Source organism: Elephas maximus, chromosome 1, assembly GCF_024166365.1.
Source record: "Elephas maximus indicus isolate mEleMax1 chromosome 1, mEleMax1 primary haplotype, whole genome shotgun sequence".
Classification (NCBI taxonomy): Eukaryota; Metazoa; Chordata; class Mammalia; order Proboscidea; family Elephantidae; genus Elephas; species Elephas maximus.
In genome coordinates this window covers 143570791-143584680 of record NC_064819.1, presented here as the reverse complement: position 1 = coordinate 143584680, position 13890 = coordinate 143570791, and the positions used below count along the sequence as shown (strand labels likewise).

At 40.4% G+C, this 13890-nt stretch overlaps 1 protein-coding gene and 1 non-coding gene across 6 annotated transcripts in view; one reads left to right on the top strand and one right to left on the bottom strand.

Annotated features, from left to right (window-relative positions):
* BCKDHB (branched chain keto acid dehydrogenase E1 subunit beta) overlaps positions 1-5058 on the bottom strand; it is a 632618-nt gene extending 627560 nt beyond the window's left edge. For 4 of the 5 annotated variants that reach the window (XM_049896136.1, XM_049896108.1, XM_049896098.1 and 1 more), the window contains exon 1: positions 4802-5057. In XM_049896136.1, coding sequence (XP_049752093.1) covers positions 4802-5000 — 199 coding nt within the window. In that variant the 5' untranslated portion in view covers positions 5001-5057. Of the gene's footprint in view, positions 1-4801 lie in introns of all 5 variants that reach the window. The other variant, XM_049896118.1, reaches the window with a different exon arrangement.
* A 4704-nt stretch (positions 5059-9762) lies between these two features.
* On the top strand, positions 9763-9869 carry LOC126058130 (U6 spliceosomal RNA). Its single transcript, XR_007513113.1, has one exon. It is a non-coding gene; the product is annotated as a U6 spliceosomal RNA (small nuclear RNA).
* Positions 9870-13890: the final 4021 nt, after the last annotated feature.

Below are 13890 nucleotides of genomic sequence, written 5' to 3'. Positions count from 1 at the left end.
CAAGGACATATCAACTGGGCCCTGAGGTATAAAGACAATAGACAGAATAATCTTAGAAAAGGTCTTGTAGGGAAACTTTCACATAAGCCAGAAGAAAAGACTTTCTACTCTTATCTTTTTCTATTAACATCTAGTAAATAGAAATTTGTTGGACCAATGAAGACCCTCCTGACTGTCATTAACTGAAACCTGTACCAATGATCATTAAAAAAGACAATTCAAAATATAAGATCACAGGTTCTAGCCAATTTGTGAAAAGGTGAAGCTTTCAATGGTTTTGCTCATTTTATACCCTGTAATATTCTTAAGGCTTGAAAAGACATGACTAACAACATGCTTGTCTACTTCCCACTTTTGCCTTTTTAAAAAATATGAACCAGTGAAAAGACTTAAGTGGCTATTCAAGAGATGAAACAAAGACTGGTAAATAAGTATAAAAATAAGTACTATAAAAATATTAAGAATTGTTTTTGATCTAGCCCTTTTACTAATTTCTCTTTCAACCTTTGCTTGTGTTGTATGTTTCTTGGTGTATGCCTTAATGAGTTGGTGCCTTCTCCCCTGAAGGGTAGAGTCATTTCAAGTGATTCAAAAGTTCCAGCTCCAAATGATGCTTGCCCAGAAATTTCGACTCATCCCCCTATCAAGAAGGGACACAACACTCAACGGTACTAGAGAGATAAAACAGTTTAACTCAGACAACACAAGAGTTCCACTACTCTAGCCTTTAGACCACTACGCCCCCATCCAGCAAGAAGCAGCTACAGAGACACGGTGCCCTGTTTCCCAAAATTGAGAAACCTACAACAAGAAGAGGGGATTGAAACAGGCTGCTCAGCCATATTGAAAACCCCAATCAACACCCCTTCCCCCCTCTCTTTGTCTTGCTAACCAGAAGCTTGTTTTGAGCAGGAAGTCCCAGCAGGTAGTGGCTCCCTCCACTGACTAGCCCTATTTACACCTTGAAGCATGCACAGATTGAAATCACATCCTTCAGCTGACCCCCTCCCCCAATATAGGCACGGGAGGGCTAAAGGCAGAAAATTCCAGGTACCAAACCCAACCCCCTGATGATATGGGAAACAAAAAGCTTCCCAGCCCCCTTAGTCACCAAGCACATGGCCTCAAGGTCACTAGACCCCACGCCCTCCTTGTATGTGCAGACAATAAACTTGCCACTTTTTGTTTCCCATTGCAATCAGTGTCCGTCTCATTTCAATCAGCTAATAAGACAGGACAAGAACCCAAGTGGCTTTCGGTTACACAACCACAATGGCTTTCTCAATCCCTATAGCACAAACCAAAAAAATCAAACCCACTGCCGTCGAGTTGATTCCGACTCGTAGCGGCCCTATAGGACAGAGTAGAACTGCCCCATAGAGTTCCCAAGGAGCGCCTGGAGGATTCGAACTGCCGACCTTTTGGTTAGCAGCCGTAGCACTTAACCACTACACACCACCAGGGTTTCCTATAGCACAAGCTCATCCCAATTCAGAGCCTTTGCTCAGATTCCTCCTGGCACCTTCCTGAAAGACTGTTCCCCCAGGGCCTTTGCTGAGCAGGCTGCTTAGCATCCCCCCAGAAAACAAACAAACAAACCAGTTGCCCTGGAGTAGATTCTGACTCTATAGGACAGAGTAGAACTGCCCCATACGGTTTCCACGAAGCAGCTGGTGGCTGGTGGATTCAAACTGCCAACCTTTTTGTTAGCAGCCAAGCTCTTAAACATTGTGTCATCCCCCAGAGTACAGCCCAATTATCACCTCCTCAGAGTCCACCCTGACCACCATCCTATTTAAGCAGTCCTTTTATGTGTCAAAATAACCAAAATAAAAGGGTAAACAGTATTTGTGGCAAGCAGACAGTTAATATCTTGAATAACATCTCTAATATAAAAATGTAACACAAAAGTAGCATGGTAAGTTTCAGAGTCAGGCCTATCAGGGTTCAAACTCTGGCTATGCTACTTACCAGATTTGGGCAGGCCACTAACATCTCTGGGTCTCAGTGTTCACATCTGTAAAATTAGCATAATACTGCCTCACTCGTAAGGTTGCTGTGAGCATTATAGAATGATGTCTACCAGGACACCTAGAATAAAGTAGGTGCTCAATGATGGTAGATAGTATTGATATGAAAAATACTACAAGTAAAATTTTGTCAATAGGCAAAATCATAAAACACCACCCAATTCACAAAACAGAAAAAAAAAAATCTAGTGGAACAAATATAAGGGAAGATATTCTTCAATAGAAACAAACCAAATGCAAATTGAAACAAAGAACAGTTAACAACCCAAGCATCAATCAACAGATGAATAAAAAAGTGTGTTCTATACATAACAGAATATAATTTAGCCATAAAAAGGAATGAAGTCCTGATACATGCTACAACTTGGATAAACCTTGAAAATATTATGCTAAATGAAATAAGCCAGATGCAAAAGGATAAATATTATATGATCGCACTTACGTGAAATATCTAGAATAAGCAAATTTACAGAGACAGAAAGAAGACTAGAGGTTGTTGTGAGGATTAAACAAGAGGGGTGGGAGAAACAGAGCTGTTGCTTAAAGGGTACAGAGTTTCTGTTTTGGGTGATTAAAAATTTCGGAAATAATGGTAATGGTTGCACAACATTGTGAATTGCTGCACAACACTGAATTAATACCACTAAATCATATGCTAAAAATGGTTAAAATGGCAAAATTTATGTTATATATATATATTATCACAAGAAAAAAGGTACAAAATATGAAAAAAATAATTACAGTTAGCACATAATAGCTGGGTGTGTATATGTGCACACCTGTGGCTTCAACCTGACACCCAATATTCACATTCTTACACATGCAGATGGGAATATAAACTGGCAATTTAAACTATTCATTAAAAATACATCAAGGTGTTCATATCTTCAAGTTAGAAATCTCACCCTGGGGCTCTATTCTAAAGAAATACTCTCAGATACATAAAAGCCATATGCATGAAATGTTCATGTCCCATTATTTACAACATTGTAAAATTGTAAACAGAAGTGTAATGGTTATTATTAAAAGTTTCCATTTATTGAGTGCTTCTTAGTTGTCAACACTGTGTCAAGTACATTATAGTTATTTAAGCCTCACAACAGCCTTCTGAGATAGGGTATTATTATTAACCCCTCTTACTTATAAAGAAACTGAGGTTTATATAGGGTGAGTGCCAAGCCCAAAGTCATAAGGTGGCAGAGCCAAGACTAAGACTGAGTTCTGAGCCAAGATTTTAACCAGTGTCTGTACCCGAAGGAACATGCCTTCTTCTAAATGTAGGTTATAGAAACTATATAACAATATGGGAAAATACTTCTCATAAAAATAATGCAAAGTTGTACTTATATTAAAATTATAATTATGGAAAATACATTTAACTAGAAAGAAACATGCCAAAATGTTAGCAATTTTTATAAGTGGGATTATAAATAACTTCACTTTTTATTATTGAAATTATGTTATATGCTTGTTATTTTTATAGTAAGAACAGATACATAAATGTGATATCATTTTACCCCGATCTTAGTAATTTAACAATTATGGAGGGGGAAGATTAAGATAAGACCTGTGCTCTGTTTCTCCAGTAACACACTAGTGGTACTGGTTTCCTTGCCTTGAAGAAGGAATTTGGGGCTCATCTTATTGACCAGATGCTATTCACCTTTATGTTAGCTACTGTTTCACAAAACTGTGACGTAAATTATTTCTGCATGCATTTTTACACAATCATTTAGAATGGAAGCTCTGGAATCTGACCAACATGGTCCTAAAGCTGGATCTACCACTAATTATCTTTGTAACCTGGACAAACTATCTCAAGACCTCGCTTAACAACTACTAAATGGGAAGGTTGTCACAAGCATGAAATTAGATTATGAAAGCAAATTTCTCAGCAGTGTCTGCAGTGGAAAGTACGCAATTAAGTTCACTCCTACCATTCACAAGTAAAGACACATTTCCAATAACCAAAGGTCTAGCGTGTGAGAAGCTATTGGATAAGGAAAATGCAACTGCTTTCTTACTGTTTCATGTCGTTCTGATGACAACTATTGGTTCTTTCAGAGATTACATAAAATGTACAGAAGAAACAGTAAAAGCCATGCAATCGTCATACTGTGAGGGTTTGTTACTGCACAGAGTATCCCTAACTGCCCTTCCTACCACTGGATACACTAGATTGCTTCCTCCTCCCATCACCTTCATTGATTACCCTCCTTGGCAAGGTGGCACCCTAGCCCAGCACAAGCTCAGTACTACTAGGCTAGAATAGGAAGACTGGATCTATCTCCAAGAAGAACCTGTTCTTTGAGCTTCGGAAAATCTATTCTGTCACTTAATCCCTTACCTGCCAAAGTTTTTTTGTTTGTTTGTTTTTCCGTTTCTTTTAAATACTGCTGCCTAAAGTTAGTGAGCCAGCCCCGGGCAAGCTGGGCCATCTAAGGCCTGAGTTGAGAAAGCAGGGATGGAGGACAAAAAAAGGGAGGCGTTTTCTGGGGACCTCCCCTCCACCCTCGGGCCCTTCTAGACAGCAGTGCACTCCCTCACCCATCTCGAGGGTTCCGAGATGCTGCCCCGAAACCAGAGCGGGGAAGGAACCACTGTCAGACACTGCAGTAGGCGAGATCTGGAAAGCGGGTCAGGATTTGAGGCCGGGGTGAGAAATCGGCCTGCCGGGCCCCGCCCGGTACAGGAGGGCGGCATCCTCGCGTGCGCCCGGGGGCCTGGGAGCCTGGGATGAGCGGGACCGGACAGCATATCCCCGGGCTCACCGTACTCCTGGCACTCCGGGTCGGGCTTGAAAGTAAAGTGAGACACCTGCCGCCTCTGGATCGCTTCTCCGCAGCCGGCGCCGGCCGAGAAGGGCTGCAGGAAGGTCGGCGACAGCCCCGCGCCACGGAGCCGAAGCCATCGGCCTTCAGATCCGGCTCCACCAAGCCGCAACAGCCGACCCGCAGTGGCCGCCGCCATCCCTCCTCTCCGCGCGGATTAGCAGGTAACGCGGCTGTCTGCACGCTGCCGGCGAGTAGAGCCGAACAGCCCAGGCAGCTTCCCCATTGGCCAGGCTGAAGGGGCGGTCTCGCGAAGAGGGCCAACCGGAGTTCGGAATTCGGGGGCGGGGACAGCGACCGGAAAGGCCGAGCGGTCTGTGCCTGCTATGCGCATGCGGAAGAGGGGCTGGTTGTGAACTCCAATGGAGTTTTGGAGTTGGTAGTTCGGGAGGCGGGGAGCCTTCCCAAACTCAGCTTTGTGTGCCCAAGGATGGGGTACAGGTATTTAGTATTTCATTTTTTTAATCTGTCTGGATTTCTTCTTTTCCAGTGTCAGTTCCAGTGATTTTTTCTTAAGATTTATACTTTGTTTTAAAATGTAACCTTTTTTTAACTTGGCCTAGTCTTTGCCTCTGTTATCCTAGAAGTGAGGCGTGGAAAGGGTTACTGGTTGGCACTGGTTGCCGGTTTTGCTGGAATCACTTCTCAAAGCCTTCACTCTTTGTTAGACCCTCCTGGAAATGCTTGATAAGCATGTATATAGATTTGTTTTTGTTTTTGTTTCTGGATTTAGATGACAGGGAAAGTTGGGAAAGGCTGCTTTGGGGAGGGAAACCTTGGTGGCGTACTGGTTAAGAGCTATGACTGATAACCAAAGGGTCGGCAGTTTGAATCCACCAGGCGCTCCTTGGAAACCCTATGGGGCAGTTTTACTCTGTCCTATAGGGTCACTATGAGTCGGAATCGACTCCATGGCAATGGATTTGGTCTTTTTTTTTTTTAATGGTGGTCTAGAATGGTTCCAGAAGTAAAAGTGAACAGCATCTAAGAGATGAGTAGTAGAAGTTACCAGGCCGACTAGTAAGGAAAAGGTGTTTCAGACAGAAAAAAAAAAAAAAAAGTGTACAGTGATTCACAGACAGGAAAGAACACAGTGCATTCCCAGTAGAGAAAGCAGCTTGGTGCTCCTAGACCCAGGGTATAGGGAGAGATACAGGCACTAGCAGAAGATGAAGACGGTCAAATAGATTAGCAAGAGATTTTGAATGTCTCACATGCTGGTCTAAGAAGTTTGGGCTTCCAGCTAGTTGCAGCAGAGAACAACAAAGAAAGAACCTAACAGATTTGTCTCCCCAGAAAACCGACGTCTAAAAATGTTATGCTATCACCACCACAGCCTGCCTGGTTATGACAGAAATGTCTGTGTTATTAGGATAGGACCCTCCCCATGTCAACATTTCATTGTTGGGCACCTGATTAAAAATCACCATCCTTTTCAGAGAATTTTGGAAGTTAATTTAGAAAGAAAGAATTGCTCTCTTTGGATGCTACTGGGAGCTGCAAAAACTAGAAGTTATCAGTAATCTTGTGGACCAGAAAAGGTGAGGAATGTGACTGCATTTGAGTTTCTGATTACATTTGTTCCTAAGGCTCCAACTCCTTCTTGTCTTTGGGTTCTATGAGACATCACCATGTCCTTATAATGGGTTCCTCTCTTTGCTTACGCTACTTGGATATCTGACACCTTAACCTCCCTGGACACTCACAGAACCCATGACTGTCAAGCCTGAATACAAAGCAGAACTTGGTGGTTGCCCTGCAACATGACTTCTGGCTTACTTTCTGTCACTTAGCTTCACTGCTGTGCAACCTGTGCCTCTTTGGACTCAGTTTGCTTTGGGGCGCTCCTTTTATTCAGCAGGATAAAATTTTGAAGTATTATATCCTTATATCCTGGTCCCTAACTCCATTTAAACTCAACCAGAGGCATCAGAAAGGCAAATAACAAAGTTAAATTCTTGCCTTTGAATTTCAAAATAGATTTTAAAGCTGATTGCAGAGAAGGTAATTTGAGAAAAAAGTTTAGAGTTCTCAAGACTGGTTTCTAAGTATTAAACTCCAAGAGTCTGAAGGCCTTGGAACACAAAGTTTATGCCATAAACAAAAGATTTTAAAGAGCATGCTGATTTAAGAACCAGTTTTTCCCAGCTTCCATGTGGGAAAACAAGTTCAGCAAGGTTGCAGGATACAATACCAATACACAAAAATCAATTGAATTTCTATACACAATCCAAAAATAAAATTAAGAAAACAATTCCATATATAATATAATCAAAAAGAATAAAATACTAAGGAATCAATTTAACAAAAGAAGTGCAAGGTTTACAACATTGAAGACTACAAACATTGTTGAAAGAATTTAAAGAATACCTAAACAGATGAAAAGACATCCCATGTTCATGGATCAGAAGACTTAGTATTGTTAAAATGATAATCCCAAATTAACCTACAGATTCAATGCAATCACTATCAATCCCAGCTGCTTTTTTGCAGAAATTGACAAGTTTATCCTAACTTTCATTTGGAAATTCAAGGGACTAAGAATAGCCAAAGCAATTTTCAGAAGAGAGAAAAAAAGAATAAAGTGGGAGGACTCTTGCTTCTGGTTTCAAAACTTACTACAAAGCTACAGCAGTCAAGGATAAACATATATATCAATAGGATAGACTTGAGCATCCAGAGATAAACCATTGCATTTTTGACCATTTGATATTTGACAAAGGTGCAATGACAATCCTAAAGGCAAAGAAAAGTCTTTTCAACAAATGGTGCTGGGACAACTGAATATTCATATGCAAAAGAATGAAGTTGCACCCCTAACTCACGCCGTATATAGCTCAGCAATAAAAAGGACAAATAACCAAACTAAAAAAATATGCAAAAGATTTGAATAGGCATTTTTCCAGATAAATGGGCAGTAACCATCTGAAAAGATGCTCGACATCATTAGTTATTAGAAAAATACAAATCAAAACAACAAACAGACTACTTAACACCCACTAGGATGGCTGAAGTATAAAAGACGATCTACAACAAGTATTGATAAGGACGGGAAGAAATTAGAACCTTCATTCATTGCTCGTGGGAATGTAAAATGGTACAGCCACTTTGAAAAACAGTCTGGAAGTCCCTCAAACACTTAAACATATGACCCAACAATACCACTCCTAAAGTGTATACCCAAGGAATAAAAACATATGTACATACAAAAAATAGTACACAAACGTTCATAAGAGTATCATTTGTAATAGCCAAAAAGTGTAAACAATCCAAATGTCCATCAAAAAATAAGTGGATAAAAAAAAAAATGTGGTAGATCCATACAATGGAATATTACTTGAAAGTAGCAAGGAATCAAGTATTGTTGCATGGATGAACATTGAAAACATTGTGTTATGTAAAAGGAGCCAGCCACAGAAGACCACATATTGTATGGTTCTATTTATATGACATGTCCAGAATAGACAAAGCCATAGTGACAGAAAGTAGATTAAAACCCAGAACCTAGTGCCATCGAGTCGATTCCGACTCATAGCAACCCTAAAGGACAGAGTAAAACTGCCCCATAGAGTTTCCAAGGAGTGCCTGGCAAATTCGAACTGCCAACCATTTGGTTAGCAGCCGTAGCACTTAAGCACTACCCACCAGGGTTTCCGAAGGTAGATTAGTGACTACTAAACACTGGAAGAAGAGAAAAGGGGGACTGTCTGCTGGTGGGTACTGGGTTTCTTTTTGGGGTGAGGAAAATGTTCTGGAACTAGATAATGGTGATGGCTGCACAACTTTGTGAATATACTAAAAAGCACTGACTTGAACACTAAAGGGGTCAATATAATGGTAAGTAAATTACATCTCAATAAAACTGTTGTTAAAAAATGAAGTTACAGAAAAACAAAGAATTTATATTCCCTAATTTTTTTTTTTTTATATACACCTAAATAAAAAAAACAAAAAGGAGTCCTGGCTAAAAGCTATGGCTGCTAATCAAAAGGTCAGCAGTTCAAATCCACCAGCCACTCCTTGAAAACACTATGGGGCAGCTAGCTCTACCCTGTCCTATAGGGTCGCTGTGAATCTGAATCAACTTGATGGCAATGGGTTGGTTTTTTTTTGTAGACCTAAATATGTGAATTAAGAGATTATTTTCTCTCTACAGCATATGTTTATCAACATGTGTGTTAATTTACAGAAACGGTTTGGAGCTGGTTTCAATTCAGGACTGAAGATAATTATATCAAACCCCCCCACCAAAAAAAAAAAAAACATTGCCATTGAATCAATTCCGACTCATAGCAACCCTACAGGACAGAGTAGAACTGCCCCCTATCGTTTCCAAGGAGTGACTGGTGGATTTGAACTGCCGACATTTTGATTAGCAGCTGAGCTCTTAACTACTGTGCCACCAGGGCTCCATTTATATGAAAGAGCTCCTAATTTTCCTTACCTCACTGAATTACCACCTGAAATGATCCTGGGTGGTGCAAACGGTTAATATACTCAGCTGCTAACCAAAAGGTTAGAGATTCAAGTCCACCCAGAGGCACTTCAGAAGAAAGGCATAGATATCTACTTCCGGAAAAAAAAAAAACAGCCATTGAAAACTCTGGAGCACAGTTCTACTCTGACACACATGGGGTCCCCATGAGCCAGAACTGACTCTACGGCAACTGATGGTTATGATCCTATTCAAAGAGAATGTCCAAAATATGGTCAAATCCAGAGACTTGGTTGCAAACCAGAAACTGGCTGGCTGGATGCTTTGAAGAACTTCAGGAGGATGAATGCATTGTTAAGTAGTTACTACAAATTCTTGAACAGTTTTCTTCCAATATGACATCCTATGATTTGGAGAAGAGTTAAAGAAACTGGATCTATTTGGTTTAGATAAGATTTAAAGGGTAGTGCTCACTTCGGCAGCACACATACTAAAATTGGAACAATACAGAGAAGATTAACATGGCCCCTGTGCAAGGATGACATGAAAATTCGTGAAGCATTCCATATTTATTTCGAGGGATTGGTAACCAATGTCACAAAACATTATGTGCACTAATTGTTTAATGAGAAGCTAGTTTGTTCTGTAAACCTACTGTGATGGTTAAGATTGTGTGTCAACTTGGCTGGGCCATCATTCTCAGTGTGTTGGCAGTTGTATAACGTTGTGATCACTTCCCTGTTGAAATATGATATGTGATTACCCCCATGATGGAATCTGCTGAGTGGTACCGGCAGGGGTGGGGTCTGTGGTGGCTCACCACCCCCTCAGCCTTCATCTCTCCACCTTCCGTGGCCTATTTCCTTCCTGCTCACCTTGCAAAGGTTGCTAGCTTGCTCTGGATCCAGCAGCTGTATTTTGTCTGACCTCTGGTTCTTGGAACTTGAGCTAGCAGCTTATATGTCCATCTTGGGATTCACCAATCTTCACGGCCTTCGAGCAAGAGTCCTGCTCCCCAACCTGCCTATCCTGGGTTTGCCAGCCCCTGCAGCTAAGTGACTCAGGAGAAACCATGCGGTCTTGCCTGCCAACCTTGGGGATTCCTTGACTGGCACAGCCTGTGAGCAGGATCCCTGCTCTCCAACCTGCTCATCTTGGGTTCACCAGCTTCTCTGGTTCCATGAATTGGGAAACGACTCTCTCTTGATCCAGGGACTTGGGATGTTCTAACCCCTACAGTTGTGTGAGCCATTTCCTCAATATAAATCTCTATATATATATTTATGCACACTACTGGTTTTGCTTCTCTAGCAAACCCAGCCTAGGACACCCTCATCTAAAGTAAAATTAAAAAAAAAAAAAAAAATTTAAAGGGTAATATATTAACTCTGCTCAAATATTTATGGAAGAAGGATTAAATTTGCTCTGTTTGGCTCCAGGAGGAAGAAGGCGAAACGAGAGGAAGCAAATTTTGGCTTATTATTAATATAAAGACCTTCTTATTAAGTAGACTGTCTTGGGAAGTAAAGAATTTCCTGTCATTGAAGATAGTCAAGTACAGGACAGATGAACGCTATTGGCGGACTCTTGTGAGCCAATTTATATTTCTTTTAGCAGTTGTTTAGAGTCTTTTCTAATTTTAAATATCTGATTCTACTATTCAGTAGTGTGTATTGAGAGTCATGCATGTGTTAGGCACTGCATTTGAATTAATGAACATTGTTTTAAGCAGATCCATGGATCTAAGCCACCTGCGCCATCCTGTATGGGGCTTGTCCCTCCTACCCCAAGCATCCAGGCAATTTCTCTCTGGCTTCTTGAGGACCTAAAATGTACAGTGATCTCAATTCCAGGAACTGAGCCATCCTCCATGTGCAAAAGTCCTGTGAGCAGTCATTGCAGAAAAGCCATCCTTTCAAAGTGACATCATAAATTTGGGCTCATACAGGAGAATCAAAATACAAATGATGGCTCAGAATACTGCCACAAATATTGATAACTGCCTGTATGTTCAACAACGTTTTGTAGATAGTCACTTTTCTAACACAATACATACTAGGAGTGATTTCTTTTCAAGTCCCAGGATAATATATGAGAATTTCCAAGTTTCTAAAAGCCTAGTTAAAGTAAGACTGATGTAAACATGAGTATTGAGATTAACAAAAAAAATGAGACCTGTAATTTACCTCCATTTTTTTCTGTCTTGATTTTTACCCATTTATCTTTTTGCAAAACCTTGAACATCTGGGATTTCTGGAGGCATCAGAGACTTTGTAAGAATATTAGGAACACCAGATGGTGACCAGCATGGAAAAGGAGAGGAATAGCACAGGCAGCTTAGGAGTGATCACCTCCAATGACCATTGATGATTTCTTCTGCCCACCATGTAAACCCATCCCTAGAAATAAGTAAGTAGTCCTTGGGTGACACAAATGATTAAGCACTGCACTACTAGCCAAACACTTGGCAGTTTGAAACCGCTCAAAGGTGCCTCAGAAGGCAGTCCTGGTGATCTGCTCCTGAAAGTTTACAACCTCAAAAGCCCCATGAAGCAGTTCCACTCTGCACACATGGGGCCGCCATGAATTGGAATGGACTCAACAGCAGCTACAAGAACAACAACAATACATAGATAAAAGAGAAGACCGTCTTTGTCACGTCATGCACAGAATTAACCTACACAGATTAATATGAGACCTTAAATAGGTGATTTTTCCCTCCTTTCCTCTTTTTTTTTTCCTCTTAGAGACGATAAGCCCTAGACCAGTGATACTCAACCTTGACTTCACATTAGAATTATCTGGAGACCTTTCAAAATACACTGGTGTCGAGACTCTGTGTGGTAAATGTTAGCAATGCTCACAAATATTTTCTATTCCCTCTACTTCTAGGAACTTGGGCAGATTGCACTACCCCATCCAGTTGAAATTAGGCATGCTGTGTGACTTGCTTTACCCACTAAGGTTAAAGAAAAGTGTAAAAAGGTACTCTGTGGTGGACAAGTTAAGAGTTGGTATTCAGTTCTCTATGTTTTCTTCCTCTGCCTCATGGACTGGCAACATTCCAGATATTGTCACATCCATCAGCATATTTCCTGGAATAATACTACCTGTAGCATCATCTGCCCACTACCTATTGGTACCCTTGCTTGACACTGAGCATGAGTGAGAAATAAATTTCTATTATAAGCTCCTGAGAGTCAGCAGTTGTTTGTTACTACAGCATAATTTAACCTATGCCAACCGACAGACCCTACGCCAGGGATCCCAATTTAGCCAGGGTCAGCCCAGGATTTTGTTTCCTTTTTTTAAGCTTCTGAAATAATTCTGTTGCCAGAGTTGAGAACCAATAGCTAGAGTTAGCAACAGATGTGAGGATAAACGTGTTATTCCCCCAGTCATACTGTTCTCCTGTTCCTCTCATGGTAAAAGCAATCTAAGTGTATGATTCCAGCACGTAAAGTTGTGTGTGTGTGTGTGTGTGTTTAATAGAATATGGCTCCTAAGTACAAGTCAGGTACTTTACATGGTGTTCATCTATTCTAAACCTATCCGGACTCTTCAGGAAAAAAATGTCAGTTACATACTTATTGAAAAACAGTAGCTTTGTTTACAACACAATGCATACATGTGAAGATATGTTATTATTATTGTGGATTTAAATTATTTTCAACAATCAGTTTGGCCATTTACAATTCTTACCTTAGACAGATTAGATTTAGGGACTGAATCTACAAATGATGCAACTCTCCTCTATTGAGGCAATATGAAAACACGTACATTGTATCAATCTCTGAAAACAACTTGATGAACATGTCTTGCTATTCTCGTTTTACAGATGAGAAAACTGAAGATCAGAGAGATTAAGATTAAGGTTTAATTGAATAATCCCTGAGAAACTTGTTCAAACTTCAGATTTTCTGGGCCCCACACTTGACAAATTTTTATTCACTTGGTCTGGGGTAGAGCATCTTCATTTTTAATAAGTTTCGCTAAACCAGTATCTTTGATATATTTGGTCCACAGATTATACAGAGAAAATCTATAAATATCATACAGCCTTTATGTACACCATGGTCTCCGTATAGAGAAGAATAGCCACACTATAGTCCCTCTAGAGAAGAAGAGTCACCCCATCGTCCCGCTTGTCTTCTAGCATTAGGTTATTTGGTTACAGCTTATTGAACTCTGGCTAATTTAAGCAAAACTATAACTAATTTAGAAGACATGGAATGACCCACAAAATTGAAGAGAAAAGCAGCTCTAGAAAAAAAAAAAAAAAAACAAATCAGGGCAGCTCCAAATATCCAAGTAACAATAGTAAATTCAGAGACTTGTAAGAATATGACCAGCACTAGGATGAATTGAAGCCCTGGTGGTGTAGTGGTTAAGAGCTTGGCTGCTAACAAAAAGGTCAGCAGTTTGAATCCACCAGCTGCTCCTTGGAAACCCTATGGGGCAGCTCTACTTTGTCCAATAGGGTCTCTATGAGTTGAAATTGACTCAAAGGCAATGAGTTTGATTTTTTTGGTTAGGATGAATTAGCTCTATTTTATATGTCTTTGAGTGATTGTTTTAAAGATTTAGTTCATGG